At 44.2% G+C, this 21368-nt stretch overlaps 1 protein-coding gene across 4 annotated transcripts in view; it reads right to left on the bottom strand.

The window, feature by feature from the left end:
- LOC143639759 (protein Shroom2-like) overlaps positions 1-21368 on the bottom strand; it is a 129799-nt gene that overhangs the window by 44691 nt on the left and 63740 nt on the right. For all 4 annotated transcript variants that reach the window (XM_077107819.1, XM_077107816.1, XM_077107818.1 and 1 more), the window contains exons 3-4: positions 5759-5890; positions 689-3131 (exon numbers count right to left, since the gene is read on the bottom strand). In XM_077107819.1, the coding sequence (XP_076963934.1) occupies positions 689-3131; positions 5759-5890 (2575 nt within the window). The remainder of the gene's footprint in view (positions 1-688; positions 3132-5758; positions 5891-21368) is intronic.

Genomic DNA, 21368 nt, shown 5'->3' on the forward strand with positions numbered 1-21368 from the left:
GGTAGAGCGCTCATCTAGCATGTGAGAGGCGCTAGGTTGAATCCTCAGCACCACATAAATATAAATAAAATAAAGGCAAAAAAGAAAAAGCAGACAGAAGGACAGGGAGACAGAAGAAAGGGAGAGGGAAAGATTGTGGACTTTGAAGTACTAATAAGAATATGTGGTTTTCAAGAAAGATAGGAGTTAATACTCAACATCAAAACTGTCACTTAAAATAGTGCAATAGTCACTGCATTTTTAAATCCACTTTGCCCCAGAATAATCCTAAGAATGCTTATAAATTTTTTAAAGATAAATATTAAGTGGCATCAATGTTTGACAATTGGCTATCATATGTTAAGCCCTTAGCTAAAACACGATTTTCATTTCAGAGGGGTGTATTACCATTTTCTAAAGCACTCCCTCCCACCCTGTCCAGCTCCCCAAATTCTTTGTTTAGCATGAAGGTGGGACAACTAATTAAGGGGAAAGACTGTGAAGCAAGGGATTTGGAAAAGGAGGCTAAGAACAAAAGATGTGAGTTTGCAGAGGTACAGTGTTTCAAACTTCCATGCCAGTGCCAATTCAGTCCCCATGGCCCTCTCACCTGCAGTGAGATAGCCCATCCTATTCTGGGTGCGTCCTGTAGATGTCTCAAGGTCAAGGTTGGGGCAGACTAGGTCCTTGCTCATAGCAGGATGCTTACCTGTGTGTAGTGGTCTGTGGATGGTGACGACCGGGACCTTTCATGGACGTACTGTGGCCTCTGGTGCTGGTCCAAACCCACATCCAGAATGTCATCTGCTGAGTGATACCGCCCAGCACTCTTGGCCTCCAGGGGCTTCCTCTGCTCCTTCCAAGAGGCTTGGTACTCTGCAAAGGTTCCAAGTCTCTGAGGTGGGTCCAATTTCCTGAACTTTTCTGCTTCCCTGTGACCATTGAGGATTTCTCCAAAGGAAGTGGCACGAGACCTAGTCTGGAACCCAGAGTCTGCCCCCTCACTCCTGTGGCCTGCTGTCCGTGGCCTCTCCACCTTCTCCCTCGGGACTCCACATAGAGCTTGTCTCTGGCCTGGTCTCTGGAGGAGGGGTTTGCTTGTTTCCTCAAAAAACTTCCACCGGTCAGCAAATGTGCCCACAGTATCCTCGGGTGATGTGGGATGCTGGTGAGGGCTGTGATCCACCGAGAGCCCCACCTCATTCATTTTCTCTGGTTCAGAGTACGACTTCAGTTTCTGCTCGGCTGTGAACCGTTTCCGGCCTCCAATACGAGGAACGTGGGGCATGCCACCTCCAGATGAGGGTGGCTTGGCCAGTCCTGCCTCATAGAAGTTGGGGACAGAGTTTGGCTCCTGAGGGAATGAAGATAAGGTGCTGTTGCCCCCAGTCCTGTGTTCTAGTGACCCGGGATACTGGTCCACTGGGTTGGGGTCTAAATCCCGGCGCTTAAAGGAGGTGGCTCTCAGGACCCGTGCTTGGGCCTCTTTCAGGTGGTCTTTATAGGTGCTAGAGAAGGAACCTTCTAGGGTGCCACCCACCTCAGCTGCCCAGCTGCTGGCACTGTCCTCAGCCTCACTGGCTCCAGCCAGCGTCACTGTGCTCTTGCTTTTCTGCAGCTTGGCTCTACGCATCTGGATCTCATTCCTCAGAGTGGTGGCAAATCGGTCACTTCTCCGTGTTGGCTTACCCACCTGGGCATCAAATGGCGGTAGCTTCTCAGTGCCACCATCCTGCCCATTCTCGGGCTGGCACATCCCCTCTTGGGTCAGGGAGTGCAGCATGGGTGTCCTCTGGCGAGAGATTCTGCTGCTCTCTCCCTCCGCCCACTTGAAGCCCTCAGCTGTCTTCTGTGGACTGGCTTTCTCAGCACGGCTGGCTCTGGGAGGCTCTTGGATTCCTGAGAAGCAGTCTTCGGCCCCTGAATCCAGTAGGGGACATTGCTCTCTCTCAGGGGCATCCAGAGCCTGCTCATGCTGAGGTAGGTAGCATCGTAGGCTCTGGCCCATCAGGTGTGTGGGAGCATGCTCCAGGGCTCCCGAGGCCGCATCCGAATGCCAATACTCCCCACGGAGCTTTGTCACCTGGGTGCTTCCCTGCAGGGGCTGCCTGGCAGGCACGCAGTAATAGTGGCTCAACCCACCACTATCCACCTTCTGGTTGGCAGCACTGGGCCACCTCCCCACAGAGGGGCTGTCATCTTGGTGGTGTGGGGCGGGAGGCTCCTGCCGACCTCCAGAGAGGGCCACCCGCTGCAGTTCCTTTGGTGACACAGGGGCCCTGTGGCTTTGGTCACTACTTTGGCGCAGGTGCTGACCCCCAGGGTGAGTTTGCCGGAAATGCACCTCTGTGCTGAACAGCCTGTCGGGAGCCCCTAGGGAACTGCCTGCCCTGTCATCTAAGCACAGCCAACCACAGTCCATGTGGCCCTCCAGCAGGTAGCCATGGCCTCCCACTTCCTTCCCACTACTCGGGCATACCAGCCTTCGCCCATCAGTCCTCTCTGGTCTCCAATCACTGCGGGGTTGAGCCCGAGCCAGGGCTGTAAAGTGCTGCGTGGTGGCTGCCTCTGAGGATGGAGGGCCTTGCACCTTCTCATGGCTCTTGGTGGCAGCAAAGCTATCACTGCGCAGAGGAGGTGGGGGAGGAGGGGGGGAAGAAGAGTTTTTTTTCTTGTCAGGAACATACCAAACTGGCCCAAAACTGGATCTCCCAGAAGTGGCCAACTTAGGCTCAGAATTGTCCTCTGGCCAGGGGCTTTTACTGCTATCATTAGGTACCCTGGCTGGGAAACACAGTGACCTGTCATCTGGGACCTGAGGATCACTCATGGCCTGGCCTTGCCGGCTGCTATGCCTAGAGGCCTCCCAAAGGCCAACTTTGTAGAGGATGTTCTCTGCAGACGAGGCATCGGCCTTGGGCAAAGTGTGGTCAGGGGTGCTGGAGCTGGTGGAAAATGAGCCGTAAGCTGAGTCCCGCTTGCTGTGGCTGCTCAGGTGGTCAATGCTGCTGTTGGACTTGGCAGCTGAGAGGCGTCCAGAGGGCTGGGAGGAGTGGTCCAGGCTATCCACGCTCCCCAGGGAGCTGAAGTGGTCAGAAGTGCGCTGCAGGTTCGTCTGCTCCCAGGAGCCAGACAGGTCATGGGAGGAAGAACTACAAAAAACAAGAAGAATGGTTTGCTTTATCATCCAGTACAAAAAAGGGCAAGATCAGAGGGCAACGGAATTATGAACAGAGCTGGCTGGCACTCTGTGGAGGCTGAAAATGCCGGATGGTAACTTCTTAATGTAAGATCCCTGGGTCTGAGATTTTAGTTTGGCACATCTCAATTGTGGCTTGATGAGATGCTCTGAGAGCAGGCTGAAGAGACTATGTCCTACCTGCTTTTAAACAGACCCCTTGCAATGCCAGCACATTTTCCCAACTTCATGCCTACATCACTAGGAGGCAATGCCTCGATGAACACTCCTATGGCCCATCAACAGCTAACTGTAGGTGTTGGTAAATGATAATTTATGAGCTAAGTAAGAGTGGTTCTTATCTTATCAAATGGTCAAGGGAAAAGAAATCAAAAGCATAATATTTCTCCCATGTAACCTATGAAAATTATATGAAATTCAAAATTCAGTTCATAAATGAAGTCTTTTGGAGCACAGCTATACCCATTTGTCGACATATTGGTTGTAGCTGCTTTGGCATCACCATAGCAGAGTGAATAAGTGGCAGAGACTGTCTGACCTGCAAAGCTGAAAATATTTACTATCTAGCCCTTTAAAGAACACCTTTCAGACCCCTGTTTCAGTGTATGCAATGATTTTCTGATTCCCCACTTTTTTCCCCCTTATACTACCAGAGATTGGGCTATGTGTATGCTAAGCAAGTACTGTACCACTAAGTTACACACCCAGTTCTTTATTTTGTTTATTCATCCCCACATGTATGAGACAAGTTCTCTGCTACTGAGCTATAACCCCAGCCCACATACCCAGTTCTTTTTTTATTTTTTGGTCTACCACTGAGCTACACCACCAGACCCCCTGTTTTTTGAGAAGGGATCCTGCTAAGTTGCCAAAGCTCGTCTCAAACTGTCATCCTCCTGCCTTGGGCTCCCAAGGAGCTGGGATTACAGCTGTGTGCCATTGCACCCAGCTCCAAAGATTCTTATTATGGATTATTCACCCAAAGGAAGTAAACAAATGAGAACAATTTTAAAGTTAAAAAAGAGACTTTAGGGATAACATTTCTTTTCCAAACCCAAATATCAGAGTATGATTAGCTCTTCTCTAAAGGCTCAGTTGATTTGATATTTAAAAGAAGCAACAGGCTTTCCCAGCAAGATCATGTGCTGCTGTGTTCAGGTAAATGATTAAAACCTTGTGATTCACTAGTGCTATACACGAACAACAAAAACCACATATTCCTAATCAGGATGATGTCTAAGAAGGAGGAATAAAGGGTTGATCAAGATATTAAATATTCTCTGACATAGTAACTGTATGCTATGACTCATATATCTTAATGATATAGGTATCTATCCAGGATATTAGACTCTTCCCTTGAAGTTTCACAAAGGTGTGCTATTCATGCTTCAAGCAGGAAAAAAGGCCATGGTTAAATTAGGTTTGGGGAGAACAAGGATGGGAAAGAAGGCAGTATGACCACGACAAGGGTGTAGTGAGGAGAATGGACTGGCTGGTCACATGAGGTTTTTATACTGCATCCTCTAAGGGCAGACCCAGCATCACCAGAAATACTGCATGTTCCTGAAATTCTCCCACCAGGGACAATTCTTCCACAGGTTCTTAACTCCAGGCAGAGAGAAACAACACTAAGTACAGTTTCCACACAGATGTGGGCAGTACTCATTTCTAATTAAGGGACTGCCAGCTGGGCGTGATGGTGCATGTCTGTAACTGCTGTGACTCACGAGGCTGAGGCAGGAGGACCACAAATTTGAAGGCAGCTTCAGCAACTTAGCAAGACCCTAAGCCACTTAGTGAGACCCCCATCTCAAAAAGAGGAGTGAGCAGGGATGTCGCTCAGTGGTTAAGCTTCCCTGGGTTAAATCCCCAGTTCGGAGGGTGGGGGTGTTTAGTCACATAGACTAAGTGGAGATGCTATTACAGTCACTTAGTTTTAAAATGAAAAGCCCATTTTTCATTAAGTTTTACGACTCAGTTGAGAATCTATGGCTTCTCAAAAATACCAACCTCTCACTACCTTAAACAAGTAATAAATACTGTATTTGAGAGGTAATTCCTTCACACTACTTCAGTACTTTTTAATAAGTTTTGCAGCTAACATTTATTAATAGCCAAAAATGGATTTTGCAATTGTTACGTTACCTTCAAAACACACACACACACAAACTAACAAGCACACGGATACACTTGCACACTCAAATACAAGTATACGTAGAGACACACACAGATATGCACACATATATGCTTACAGGCACACTCACACATGCATGGGGATACATACACATGTATAAACACACACATCCCAACACTATGCTATCTGCCACTAACACCCTGACACCACATGAGAGAAAGCATGCTTTCTCATTGTTGCACTGTCATTTATTTTCATTATTATAGTTGTTTTCCACCCTCACCCATGCGCCTCCTTAGTGAAAAATTCAGTTCTAACCCTACTCAAGCATTTAGTTGTCTGATGAGAAATGTCAAAATCATTCGGAAGTCAAGAAGCACACTGGAATATCTAAGCATCTGCAGACTATTACAGATTTTACATCCTCCTGGAGAATGGGCATCTACCTCGCATGGTGTCGGCTGTGCCAGGAAGGGCAGCCAGTGGCAGCAGGGAACTGAGAGGAGACTGGCTCAGGGTGTCCATCGGAGAACTTGGTGGCATGCCAGGAGTGAGGCCTCCAGCTCAGCTCACTCCTCCTGGAAAAGAATGCAGACACATGAGGGAATCTGACACCCTAGATGCATTTGTGCCAAGACAGGAGCCCAGGAACAGAAATCAGTTGCACCTGTTCGGGAGGGATCTGCAGCACCCCGTGCCTCCTACCATATCCATGCATGCAGGCTTATTCATTTCAGATTTTATGAGTGATCCTTTTGCCCAAAAGCAGAGTGGCAATCACAAGCTCCAAAATGTGAAGCAGTTCTCCAAAAATACATGCAATTTGGGCTGGGGTTATGGCTCAGTGGTAGAGCATTTTCCTGGCACATGTTGAGGCACTGGGTTCGATTCTCAGCACCACATATAAATAAATGAATGTAAAAATAAAGGTCCATCAACATCTAAAAAAAAAAACATTAAAAATGTATATATGCATTTGTCAATTAAAACGTTTATAAATGTAAAAATAAATAAAAATTTATTCCATATAAACTAAGTAAACAAAACTTGCCCTCTCCCTTCACCCTGTAATATAGAATGCAAACAGATTTTCCTGTCTTTTGTGGTTTAGCATAACTTTAAACAGAACTCTGAGCCTCCTTCGTGAGAAGGGACTGAAGTGGAGAAGTAGTCAGTATGCCCACATGGCCTGCTGACAGGGGCACAGTTTAGACTGCATATCTCCATTTGCTAGCTAAGTAAATTCAGCTGTCTTGTCATTAACCAAGACTAGGAGAGTCATCTTCTTCTGAGTCTCTCCATATGTACTGTCAGCTCAACCACTGAATGACCATGATGTCCTGCACCAACAGGCTCGAGTCCCTTCCAGCCAGGGTCTCTCTACATGGTCTGAGCCTTGCCAGGTTCCCATGCCACCATCTGCACCTTCCCAGATGTGGGCACACCTACCCAGGTCAGGTGAGACAAGGTGTGTCCAGCTGGAGTCTCTAGGGATGCTGGTAACTTACATAATGGAGTCTCTCCAGTGGTAGAGGCAAGCGCTCTACCACTGAGCCACAACCCCAGCCCTGGAAATTCTACTTCATGCCACTAATTTCAGGTTGACTTTTGATGCAGCAAAGATGACTAGATGTTGTCAGATATACAGACCCACCCAAGCTCTCATCTTCAAAGTTACTATTTGAAGCTAGCTTTACTTTCCACTTTTCTAATTTGAGACAGAAATGACCTCACCTTGGACAATTTATAGACCAATCAAAAATGGAGAAAGAACTCAACTAAGCATTCTTTAGGTACTTTTATAGAGAGAGATTAGACATTTTCCCTAGTGGGTGAAAACATTAAAGAATATTATATAATGAAGAATAACTTCCAAAATAGAACTGAAAAGCATTTAAAACAAACCTTTTGATGACTTGGATAACTTTAATGAGAAAACTTATATGAGTGGTAAAATGTGGAGTATGTTGACTCCACATGAACTAAAAAAAAAAAAAAAAAAACATGTAAAACAGGAATTCATTGCACGAGAGAAATAAGTAATTATAAAACCAAGACCGTACCTCATAGAATTTCTCAAAATCCTCGTAAGAAAGGCTCTGGCCATGTGAATTTCATTTTCAGCTGGCTTTTTCTGTGCCAGAATATCCATGACTTCTTTCATTGTTCTTTATAATTAATTAATGACAGAAATAAACTAGACTGACTGAAACTGGAGGTGAAGAGGAAGAAAAAGAAGGCTGAGAAAAGAAAATGCCTAACACTTGTGGTGACACTCTTGGCACCCTGCCACAGGAATGCCTGAGGTCCTATCTGGGATCAGCTGGGCAGCAATGCTCCATGGGGAGAATGAAATCTTTTCCCCAAAAAGCTATCATTAGCAAGCACATGTAAAAAATATTAGCAATAAAATCTGTCTTCATAAAATACATTGAATACTTAAAAATGAATGTCAAGTCTCTGTTCTATGCCCCCCAATCCTCCCCTGCATCCTCACCCAACCTTCAAGTGTAAATAACCACTGCTGGAGGATTATCTTCAGCAAATTTTTAATCTCAAAATAATCAGCTCTAACATATAGTACACTTCTATGTACCTACCTATAGGTAAACTGCTCTGTGGTCATGCAATTTCATAACTGGAAGTTCTATTTTTTTAATACTTATTTTTCAGTTTTAGGTGGATACAATATCTTTGTTTTATTTTTACGTGGTGCTGAGGATCGAACCCAGTGCCTCATGCATGCTAGGCAAGTGCTCTACTACTGAGCCACAACCCCAGCCCTGGAAATTTTATTTTATGCCACTAATTTCAGGTTGTCTTTTGATGCATCAAAGATGAATAGAACAGAGTATAACAATTATAAATCTGCTTCTGAAAGTATCCAGCAAGCACCTTCCTTTCCAAGTACCTAGAGCTTCACCTTCAGAACTGTAGAAGAAAATGCACCACCTCCAGGCACCAAACACACAAATTTGAATATGAAGTTGAGTCAACTTTAAGCTTAGTTACTATCAGAGGGGAGAGCAGTATGGTGATAATATTAACCTACACTAGCAGAATAATCAAAAAAATAAAATAAACCCTCACCCTTCCAATGATCTCATGAGATAATGACAACTTACTTATTCATTTTGTAAGTGAATCAGACAGTGACCACAGAAGCAATCTAGCAGCTGACACAGCCAAGCAATTCCATCTCTGACCAAATGTTACTCTGTGAAAACCTAAAGACTGTTTTTTAAAAACTTATAATAATTAACGAAAACATTTCAGATTTACTCTTTTGCCCTCAAGTTTATTCTATAATGACAATATTCAGCTTCCAACTAATGTGGACTTGAACAGCTAGCCATCTGATCAAAATGTTTCTTGTTCTATGCTGATGCTAAGGAGAGTGAACTTCTAGCACTTTCATAAAATGCATCTCACCTGGCTCATGTCTTTGGGAGCTGTCCAAAGATAAGGAGCAATGCCCAGTGAAGCAAAAAAGGAATGCAAACCCACCCAGAGGCTCCTCTGCAAAAAGATGACACACAATGTAAGCGTCTATTTCACAAAGACAGAGTCCACAGTGAGGACACTCAGGAGGGCTACCTAATACAGAGCATAGATGCTTGGAAAAAAGGGTTAATCTCCTCTGTACTAGCACTGAAAATGCCAGAGCTGTTGGGAACAGGGAAATTTCTCTCATTTATGTGCTCTGAATTTCCTAGTGCATCACAAACATAACTGGAAATCAACCAAGGGTCAGGGTCAGGCTGGTTTCTCTTCGTCAGCACTTCTGATGCCTGGCAACAGCTGCCTTTGAAGAGAAGCACCTGCATGCTGCTTCCTATTCAAAGGCCCTGGAGTTGGGGACAGAGTGCTCTGGCGCCATCTAGAGCTCACCCATACTCATGGTCCCGCTGGCTCTGTTTACCCACTCCCAGGCAGCAGTGAAACTTCAAGAACAGGAGATTTGAGATTCCCTTCTCAATAAGATACAAAGTGAAGGGGCTTTAAACTACCTGATCCACGGAAGCACAGGATCCAATGAGCAGGCCACAGACATTCTGCAGTATGTGCCATGGTAAGACTGTCAAGCACCTGATGCTGGGGCCTCTGAATGCACCAAGTTTGTACCCACTTCCCCACACCACAAAATGAATAACAAAGATTTCACCAATGATGTTCTAATGATTCCTTACAAAAAATGAAAGAGGCTGGGCACAGTGGCCATGCCTGAATTCCAGTGACCTGGTGGGGAGCAGGGCTGCAAGTTCAAAGCCAGCTTCAGCAACTTAGTGAGGCCCTAAGTAACTTAATGAGATCCTTTCTCAAAAAAACCAGAAAGGGCTGGGAATGTGGCTCAGTGGTTAAGCACCCCTGAGTTCAATCCTTGTTACAAAGAGAGAAGAAGAGAGACAATTGCCAGGGTTTTCCTGAAATCCTTTCCCATACCAAAATTGATTTAATTTTTTTCCTCCGTGGTCCTGAGGACTGAACTCAGGCTCACGGTACACTTACTGTAATTTTTTAAAACAATTTTATATGGTAGGAAATCTTTAGGGACTTTTTTTTAAAGACAGCATTCAGATCAAAAATACAAAAACAATGCTAAGATGTCACTGACAATGAAACATAACAGATTTAGATGTCAAATATTCTGTTTCATTTTACTGTTAGAAGGGCTGCTTCAGTGAAATCTTTATCATTCATGCAGAAGGACAGAATTCCTTCCCTTTCCTCCAAAAAGAAAAGAAAAAATCTTATTAGTGTTGGGTTATTTTCATAAACTTTTAGAAGAAAGAAAAGATATACCAACCCCTAAAATAAATACAATTGTGTTCCATTACACCCTCTCCCTCCCCAAATCAGTTGAGAGTAACAGGAAGTGCTGGCTGGCGGCTAGGATGATCAGCTGGGAGGTGGGGGTGGCTTCAGGGTGGAGGGGATGGTCTTGGCCTGCACTCAGGTAAGGGTAGACTTCTTGATCTCCAGGAATCAGAAGTTGGAAAGGCCTTGTTATAAAGGGTGGAGCAGTGTCATGGGCCATCCATGGGCTGTGTGTGTGAGCTATGCGCATTGGAGCTATATGAGGGGCAGGTGTGGCATTGCACACTGATTGGGCTGTGAGACGCAAGTGCGCCTTTCCTCTTGCTCTGCCTGTGATCCCACACAGCACCTGAGATGGGTGTGACTTGCCAAGATGTCAATCAATCTGTTGACTACACGACATCATGAAGCAAGACTCCACCTTTGAAATCTTATCCCCTTCCTTATTTGGTGAAGAACATTCCTTCGAATCTTCTTTGTGGGTCCCCCCTATAAAAATAGATTCTGAATGCACGCTCTTTTTCCCAGCTGACTCACAGAGCCACCCTACCCCCAATCTGAGAAACTCATGTTTGTGTGATGCGTGTTTCTTTGCCGTTTTCTTATCCTAAAGTTGAAGCCAGCTCTTTTAAACCTAGCTCATCTCGTCAGTGCGGCAGCTGGCTCAGTGACTGGAACAAGTTCCAGGGTTTGGAGAGGGTAGACAGGGTGCACAGGCCTGGAGGGGCAAGTCTCATAGAAAGCACAGGCAAGTAGGATGCTTTGGAATCCTTGGGGTGGGGAAGAGGGGGAAAGAGCTAGCCCTGGGGCAATGCATATATCTAATTATTTAAATAAATAAAATACACCTTCCTAAAACATGAAATGAGCCCTGGCTCTGACCTTGTGCTTCCTCCCTTCCGCCAAACCTCTATCTTTACCTCTCCAAGTCTGTCTCTACCACTTGCCAAATTAAACTCCCAGCAGCACAGCTCTAGCCAGATCTTCTCCCTCCCTTACTCCAGAACCAATAGCTGCTCATGCCCACGCTCCCAGGTCCTCCAACATCTAGCCCAGCAGTTCATGAGAGCACAGCCTGGGCTTTCAGTATCACTAGGGGACTTGTAGATAAAGTAAATTCTTAGGACCAGTCTCAGGGCTTTCTTGGGTCAAATGTGTTTACTCTAGCTCCACACTATCTCTTCCCTCCCCCTCTCAAGCCTCCCTTTCACTTCCTCCCCTTTGCCACTCTTTTAAACTGACAGCTTTGGTTTCCAGTTGAAGCGCATCTCATATAGCTCACATAGATTTGTGGTCTACATCTCAAACCTGGCCTTAGAAGGACAGTTGCACTACCCTGTCCTCAGGAAAGGCTGTCCTGGGGTCTACATCCACCCTTTTCTCTTTTGGAGTCACCACTTGTCGGAGTTTTCTGGTTCATGCCTTATTGGCCCACTCAGCTGTGGGCTTCCAGAAGGCAGGACCTACTGGAAAGACTTCAGGCCCAGCTGGAGTGCTTCTACACGAGTTAAATGAATGTACAAAATATGTGTATTAGAGCATACTCTAAAGGGTAACTCCCTGTGTGTGTGTTTACTGGAAGAAAAAAAGCAGACTAACCCCAAATGGCATTGGGAGAAGATTTATACGGCAGTACATTCTTTTCCTGGGCAGTGGTACAGACAGGTGCCATGATGTGGATGGTGACATCATGTCTGATAAGATCTATGGTCCTGGGCTGGGGTTGTGGCTCAGTGGTACAGCACTTGCCTAGCACAGGTAAGGCCATGAGTTTGATCTTCAGCATCACATAAAAATAAATTAATTAATTAAAGATATTGTGTCCAATTACAACTAAAAAATGAATATTAAAAAAAATCTTAAAAAAAAAAAAAAGATCTATGGTCCCATGGGATAAAAATCAAGTAGTTCCTGCCTTTATAAATGAAAATAAGGAAAGATAAAAATTCCCAAATGACCTCAGTAGCTGAAACTGATACAAAACATCAAAGTTTCATTTTCAGCAAAGGCAGCAGCATTCACACAGGTTGAAAGCCTTGGAGAGCTTCTCTGCCCAGCAGCTTTCTGCGCCTCTCCCCCAGGAAGAATAAGCAAGCCCACGCTTCTGGTCACACCTCCGGTGTTCCTTCCAGAACTCTGGCAGGATCCACTGTGGAGCAATGGCACAAAATGAACACCCCACCAGGACGTGAGGTTGGAGCACACCCAAGTGACTCGTTTCTTCTATCAGCTGTTACTTGTTCATTTCTACAAGCCTACTAATGTCTCCCTGTACCCAAGCCACCTGGGTCCAAAAGCACATTTTCCCACTATCCAACAGTCTAAAAAGGCACCAACAAAACATCCCCACTACATTTCAATAGAACAGATGTGTTGGCAAAGAAACTCAAAGACATTCAATGTGCAGCTATTAGTATCATAAATAGCCCTAAGGGTTAGCAACAGAGCCAATGAGTCTTATACATAAGAATAAACACCAAAAAAAAAATTCAAAAAAAAAATTTTAAATAAGGTAAAGCTATGCCAAAAAAAAGCAACAAGAGATTGTAAATTGCTATCCCTCAAAAGCCATATGTAGGGCTGGGGGTGTAGTGCTCACTTAGCATGTATGCACTGGCTTCAACCCCCAGCACTGCAACAATAATAATAAATAAGAAATGCTACATGTAAAGAGACCTACCTATGTACATAAACGTGAAGGAAAAGTAAAGAGGCCCCATGACATTCATCTACCTAGCCTGTCCTGGAATTCTGCCCATTATCCAAAGTCCATGCTAATTAACTGCATCTTCATGATTTGTCCACAAATTCCCTTTGTGGAGTCTTTGGTTACTTTTAGCATCCCCAGATCAAAAGCCAGTAAATTAAGAAGACATTTCTCCTAGAGAAAGGAACACGGAGTAGGGATATACACCTGAACTGTGAAGTTTAGAGAAAATAACACAAGAAAGATATCAGTCATGGGGCTGAGGTTGTGGTTCAGCGGTAGAGTACTCGCCTAGCATGTGCAAGGTGCTGGGTTCAATCCTTAGCACCACATAAAAATAAAAACAAATAAAAATAAAGGTATTGTGTCCAACTACAACTAAAAAAAAAAAAAAAAGACATCAGTCACAAAGAGGCAAAGAAATGTTAGCCAGGACTATGGAAAGAGATGGCATTCTGCTTTAAAGTCAGAAAAAAATAAGGTCCAAGAAATTTACCAAGAATTAATCAGAATACAAAGTATGGGTCCTGCTGCTGAAGGTTAACGGAATTGGCAACAGTCAAATGCTGTTCCACCAGGTGCAGTGATGCATGCTTGTAATCCAAGTGACTGAAGAGGCTGAGGCAAGAGGATCACAAGACTAAGGCCAGCCTCAGCAACTCAGCAAGACCTCAGAAACTTAGAAAGAACCCCTCTCAAGAGAAAAAAAAAAAATAAGAAGAAGGCTGGGGATGTAGTTCAGTGGTAAAAACAAAACAATAAAAAAAAAAAAAACACCCTATTCTGGTGGAAATAATATTTCTCCAAAAGAAGTCTATCATTTTAATCCATACTCTCTATGATCCTTTATATACTGGAGAACTATTCAATAATACCATATATGTACAGTCACTATGGTAAAGCTCCAGTCCTCTTGCTAACTGGCTGATAAAAATATTCACCTATTTTATCATATAGAATCACTAAGGATGGAAGGCACTCTTGCCTTGCATAAGCATCAAGTCACAGAATGGCCCTCTTTATCCTTTATGTAATGAAACACAGGGACTGGGGGTGTAGCTCAGTGGTAGAGTGTTTGCCTATCATACCTGAGGCCTTCAGTTCCAGCCTCAGCACTGCAAAAATTAAAATTAATTAATGAACTACAGTCATGGTTGGAAAATTCAAGAAGGAATGTTCAAGTAAGATCTGAAACCTCCTCTTACTTACCTTGCTCTATCTTATTAAATGCAAACAATCCCACCACAATAGACTCGACAGTACAGCCATCCTCCAAGGTGAAAGGCAGCTCTGCCTGCCATGCCCCATGATATCCAAGACGCTGACTATCCCACCTGACCACCAACAGTTTGGACACAGGAATGACCTGAGCTATCTGAAGAACACATTTCACAACAACAGCCGTGCCACAGTGGTCACCCTTCTGCAAATACCTCCTGAACACGTGTCCATGACACCACTTTGGTTAAAGAGGCCTTTAGACTCTCAACTTCCACCAACTGGCTTTCTTTCATGATAAATCAAGCTCCCAGGCACTGTTCTAGATGGGTTTTATGAGGGTTTGGGTGGGGATGACAAACTCTAGGGGAAGGGCGTGGTATGTTCAAGCAGAGGCATGAAGCTGTTCTCGTGGTGAGCATGTTCTCCACCTAAATGAAGCAAGCAATGCAGAATCGAACCAAACTCACTCAGTCTTTCCTTACTAGGACACCTATAGCACAAGAGTTAAAACCAAGAATCAACAAATGGGACGAATTCAAACTAAAAAGTTTTTTCTCGGCAAGAGAAATAATATGTGAGGTAAATAAGGAGCCTACATCCTGGGAACAAATTTTTACCCCTCACACTTCAGATAGAGCTCTAATCTCTAGAGTATACAAAGAACTCAAAAAGTTAAACAATAAAAAAACAACCCAATCAACAAATGGGCCAAGGACCTGAACAGACACTTCTCAGAAGAGGATATACAATCAATCAACAAATACACGAAAAAATGCTCACCATCTCTAGCAATACGAGAAATGCAAATTAAAACTACTCTAAGATACCATCTCACTCCAGTAAGAATGGCAGCCATTATGAAGTCAAACAACAATAAGTGTTGGCGAGGATGCAGGGAAAAAGGTACACTCATACATTGCTGGTGGGACTGCAAATTGGTGCAGCCAATTTGGAAAACAGTATGGAGATTCCTTGGAAAGCTGGGAATGGAACCGCCATTTGACCCAGCTATTCCCCTTCTCGGACTATACCCAAAAGACCTAAAAAGAGCATACTACAGGACACAACCACATCAATGTTTATAGCAGCACAATTCACAATAGCTAGACTATGGAACCAACCTAGATGCTCTTCAACAGATGAATGGATTTAAAAAAAAATGTGGCATTTATACACAATGGAATATTACTCAACACTAAAAAACAACAAGATCATGGCATTTGCAGGAAATGGATGGCATTAGAGCAGATTGTGCTAAGTGAAGTTAGCCAATCCCTAAATAACAAATGCCGAATGTCCTCTCTATATAAGGGGGAGGGCCTCAAAATGGGATAGGGAGGAAGAGCATGAGAAGAAGACTACCACTAAATAGGGAAGAGAGGTGGGAGGGAAAAGGAGGGAGAAGGGGAATTGCACGGAAGATGGAAGGAGACCCTCATTGTTATACAGAATACATGTATGATGTTGTGAGGAGGAAAAAAAAAAGTGTGTCACATTAGATTGGGTAGAGAGAAGTGATGGGAGGGGAGGGGAGGGGAAAGGGGGATAGGAAGGGCAGCAGAATAAAACAGACATTATTATTGCTGTCTGTAATATATGTGACTGTATGACCAATGTGATTCTGCAACCTGTACAATCAGAAAAATGAGAAATTATACCCCATTTGATTTAAATGTATGAAATATCAAGATCATTGTACTGTCATGTGTAACTAATAAAAATATAAAATAAAATAAAAAGAAAGACACACACATTAAAAAAAATAGTTATGCATGCCCCATGCTTTCTAAAAAATGCCAATGCCAAATGTTAAGCTTCTTTTCTCCCCCAAAGACTCTCTGCCTTGGACCCAAGGGGTGTATATGATTGGACTTTGGGCTTAACAGAAAAATTCTCTTTGGGGGGGGGGGGGCGGGGGTACTGGGGACTGAACTCAGGGGCACTCAGCTACTGAGCCACATCCCCAGCCCTATTTTGTATTTTATTTAGAGACAAGGTCTCAGTTGCTTAGTGCCTCTCTTTTGCTAAGGCTGGCTTTGAACTCACGATTCTCCTATCTCAGCCTCCAGAGCCACTGGGATTACAGGCATGTGCCACCACTATGCCTGGCCTTCACAGGCAAATTTAAGACGTGACCTCTATACAAGCTTCGTGACCTCTCCAGCAGGCATCTGCTCCCAGCTCTACCAATGTCACCTCTTCCTCACCCCTTGGCAACAAGCTGAAAAGTGGATTTCTACTTGGACAAAACAGCACAAAGGAGCTGAGGCCCACAGTTGAGGACGGGGCAGATTGAGAGGGGGACCCTTCAGTGGGTGCAGTTGGGGTGGACAGAGCCTTGGGAGCCACCTGTTCCTTAGGAGTGACAACGAGGTTGGGCGTTAACGCTGGACATAAGCTGAACACAGGCCTCCTGCCTGTAAAGCCCATTACAAGGTCAGAGCCCAGGGAGACCCCAGGATCCTAGCACTCCCAAGTCTCAGGACATTCCCAGAGGCTTCTCTCCACACCCTCATCAAGACACTTCTCTTTCCAACACGGAATTTGGCCAGCACAGAGAAACTTTTTCTCCTAAAGCCAAGGAGGGTGGGTCTCATTAGAGCAACTCCTTAAAAAAAATAAATAAATAAGGCTAGGGGTGGTAGCGCAATGGAGAGCAGGTGCTTAGCATGCATGAGGCCATGGGTTCAGTTTCTAGCAGAAGGAAGGAAAGAAAGAAAAACTGACATCATCATTAATGCTGATTAATTTCTCAATTCCTTAAAACTCCAAATGAACTTAATCTGTGCTCCGTGAATCCAGTTATGCAATATTCACATTCCTCTAGAAATCTCAAATAAACAAAAATAAATAAAATGCTATGTGTGCGTGTTAACATATTAGATGCCACCAATATTTTCAAACTCAACTTTATAAACATCATTTGCGTGCCCTGGTTATCAGAATGAACAGATACAGACAGGTCTCATTAAAGGCCCCGTACTTTTATCACAATGAATGAAGAAAGAACTGAAAAACAATAACTTACCATTCTCTACTTGATTTATAATCAACAAAGCCATCTGATTAAATTATGTAAGCCACATACTAAGTATAACCCCAAAGAGAAGTAAGCCCCAAATAAAACAATTCTGATCTATGTGATTTACTTTTTTCTCTTTGATTTTACTTAATCAAAACAATACTGGATGATAGCCCAAACAAGTCAGATGTTTAGAGACAAGTTCTCGCTGAGTTGCTTAGGATGTAAACCTCAGTGTCTCATCTGTGTTAAGTAGAAAATAAACACATAAGCCTCCAGAGACACACAGAATTGAGACCTATCCACACCCATACCCACAACCATAAGTAAACAACGTCAGCGCACCCTTCAAAGCAGGGTTTCAAACCCCAGCATCCCCCAATAGGAGCATACCCTCCAAATAAATAGTCTGAACACACACACACACACGAATACATGAACACACACAAACGTGCACGTGCACGCACGCGCGCACACACACACACACCACATTTTTCCCCATGAAGAGCTCTCTAGAAAGAAAGGGAAAGATGCAACCTGCTGGTGTCTCAGCCAGCCCCTTACTCCTTACACTGTGGCTCACAGGAACATCTGTGTGATCAATGTTGGGGCCACAGGGCCACCTGCTTCAGGACAGCTCCATGGAGGCAGGGAGAGAGGGGAGCACTGCACAGTGGCATTTTGAAGCAGAAGTCAAAGTGAATTTGTAATATCAGAGACGGGATGCTTATGGAAAGAAACTTGCTCTGAACAAGCAAGAATGTTGTTATTCTATGTGAAGTCTTGTTTCTTCAAATATGTGACCACCAGACAGCATCCCAGGAACCCTTACAGCCTCCTGCAAAAAGCCTTACCATCTCCTTTGGTGTTAATCCGCTCCTGAATGCAAGCTTAGTGGATGTAATTAGGTCCACAGAAGGTTTAAGGGCACCAGCAAAGAGGCAGAGAATGGCACAAATCAACCCTATGGCCGATTCCACCCCAAGGAAACTGCTTGCAACTCAGGATGGGGTCCAGAAAAAACAGAGTGAGATTAAGGATGGGGCAGCAGGTATATGTCCTTGTTGGGTGGGGGGGATATTATAATATAAATTTAGAAAAAAATCAAAAGAGTAATTTTGAGCTTTAGAAAATGTTATGATGTGATATTTAATAGAAATGTCCCTAAGGCATTTGAAAATATAAGTACCTTTTAGGAACTGAAATTATAATAATTTGCCTCTGGATTTAGAAAAATGGGTGATGTGTCCCCCAAACTGTTAGTGACCATTTAAGGGCATCAAACAGCAACAGCAATGACATGACCTTTGGCACTAAGGAAGTAGGACAAGCCTAATAGAGCTAGGGGACATCCTTCCCACAGCAATGGGTTTATCTATTGGGTGAAGACAATCAGGAAAATGCCAAAGTGCCTCCCAGTTTCTGTCCTTGACCTTCTCTCCAAGCACATTTGCTTAAGCCAGTGAGCAACACAACCACCAGAGGCACCCAAACAGCCTGTGGCCTTCCAAGATCCCAGAGCTCAGGTCCATTCCACACCTGACCATCAGGATCTCTAGGGATGGGCCTAGGCACCTACAGAAACAGTGCAAATGACAACTGCAAAAAACACAACATCCCTGAACTTTCCTGCAAAGGTACATTTCCTTGACCAAGGCAAAGACAAAGGAACAAACCACTCAGGAGGGAGAAGAGAAAGGCAGAGATGCTTGACTCTCAGCTCTCCTCCAAACCCCACAACTGATGACCTCCAAGACAGTCACTCATCTACCCACCCCCATTTCATGGGCCGTGGACTCACCTGGACATGGCAAAGAACACACGTGCAAGACCTTAGAGGGAATGACTGATGTAAGCACTTTGCTTCCTGCTAACCCTGCCTGGGAGAGAGAAAGCACTCCCCTTCAACTATCTGGGAAAGAGCAGGGCGCAGTAGCACACTCCTGTAATACTAGTGGCTCAGGAGGCTGAGGAAGAGGATCTCGAGTTCAAAGCCAGTCTTAGCAACTTAGTGAGGCCCTAAGCAACTCAGCGAGAACTTGTCTCCAAATAGAATGCAAAATAGGGCTGGGAATGTGTATCAGTGGTTATGCACCCATGGGTTCAATCCCTGGTACCAAAAAAAAAAAAAAAAAAAAAATGGCAAAGAGAAAGGAACAAACCACTGTTGTTGTTTGTAAAGGAACAAATCTTTATTGGGGGGTGGGGGGATATCTCTATGTCTTCTCAGGCATAACTTTTTTTATTTTTTAAACTATTCAAAAAAATTTTTAGTTGTAAATGGACACAAAAAACCTTCATTTTACTTATTTTTATGCTGTGCCGAGGATCAAACCAGTGCCTCACACATACTAGGCAAGCTCTTTACCACCAAGCCATAACCCTCGCCTCAAGCATGGCTTCTTGAGGCTGATCTTCCCTATGCTGCATGAAACAAGATCCCACCACTCCAGTGAAAATGGTCCACCTCATCTTTTCCCAGCAGCTTGGTCTCCAAAAATGAAATAAGCATACAAAACAAGACAACCAGCAGCTGTCCCCTAAGGGGAAGGGAGTTTGTGGCCAAACTACTATTCAAATGTTTATGACAGCCGGTTGGCCAGGTGTGGTAGCACACACCTGTAATTCCAGCAATTTGGGAGACTGTGGCAGGAGAAAATTCAAAGCCAGCCTCAGCAATTTAGCAAGACTCTGTCTCCCCCTAACCCAACAAAAAGGACTGGGGCTGTAGCTCAGTGGTAGAGGGCCTCTGGGTTCAATCTCCAGTGCCACCAAAAACAAACAACGAAAACAAACAAACAAAAACCATGGCCGCATGTGCTTTAAACAGAGGTATCAGTTCTGAGGCACCTCAGTTGGGCAGGTACATTCACATAAGTACTGGGCCACCTAATCTACCACTTGGTCATGCTTTCAAGTAGGGCAATATACAATAGTTATGTGTTAAACAGATACTCACCCCCACCCTTAGTACTGGGGATCGAATGCAGGGCCTCTGAACATAGCCTACCACTGAGCTACACCCCCCCTTAGCACAGTCAGTCTTGGAGCTCTACATAAAACGCTAATCAATGCTAACTGATCCATAGAGATAGAAGATAGATTAGTGGTTGTTTGGGGATAAAGAAAGAAGATGGTAGGGAGATTAAAATTCAGATAAAGAATATATATGTCCCCAGCTTTAAGAACAATTTTATGCCAGGTGCAGTGGCACATGCATGTAATCCCAGAAATTTAGGAGGCTAAGGCAGGAGTATCCCCAGTTCAAAGCCAGCATCAGTGACTTAGTGAGCCCCAGTCTCAAATAAAAAATAAAAAGGGCTGGGAATGTAGCTCAGTGGTCAAGTGATTCTGGTTTCAATCTCCAGTTATCCCTTCACCCCCCAAAATTAAAAGTACTTACTGGTGCTTTTGCAATAAAGAAAGAGTTTTACAAGTCCTCATTATGTATATCTTTAAGAGTAGTCATTCGCCATGTGCTAAGGTGACAGCAACAAATCCTAATATTAACTAATTTAATGGCTTAGAAAAATTTCCTTCACATCTCCCTACTTTTCCTCCCTCAGGGCTGAGGACCAAACCCAGGGCCTTGGATGTGCTAGGCAAGTACTCTGCCACTGAGCTGAATCCCAAACACCAAATATTACTTGTGTGTGTGTGTGTGTGTGTGTGTGTGCGCGCGCGCGTGCGCGCACGTTTGTGTGGTGCTGGGGATGGAACCCAGTGCCTTGGACAGGCTAGGCAAGTACTCTACCAGCAAGCCACATCCCTAGTACTTCCTTCACATCTCTGAACAAAACACCATGTCAGACTTGTTTTCTGCCCATCTGGGGGAAAACAAACAAAAAAACCCTACATCAGCTGGGTGTGGCAGTGAACGCCTATAATCCCAGCAACTCAGGAGGATCGCAAGTTCAAAGCCAGCCTCAGCAACAGCAAGGCACAAAGCAACTAAGTAAGACCCTGTCTTGAAATAAAATACAAAATAGAGATGAGGTTGTGGCTCAGTGGGTTGAGTGCCCCCGAGTTCAATCCTTGGTACCAAAAACAAACCAAAAAAAAAAACCACAAAAAACAAAAAACCCCTACATCTATTATTACAAAGTAACACAAATTATTATTTTTTTAATATTTATTTTTTAGTTGTAGTTGGACATAATATCTTTATTTTATGTAATGCTGAGGATCAAACCCAGGGCCTCACACATGCTAGGCGAGCGCGCTACTGCTGAACCACAATCCCAGCCCCTATACAAATTATTTTGATAAATTTTAAAACATCTGAGTA

Source organism: Callospermophilus lateralis, chromosome Y (assembly GCF_048772815.1).
Source record: "Callospermophilus lateralis isolate mCalLat2 chromosome Y, mCalLat2.hap1, whole genome shotgun sequence".
In the NCBI taxonomy this organism is placed as follows: Eukaryota; Metazoa; Chordata; class Mammalia; order Rodentia; family Sciuridae; genus Callospermophilus; species Callospermophilus lateralis.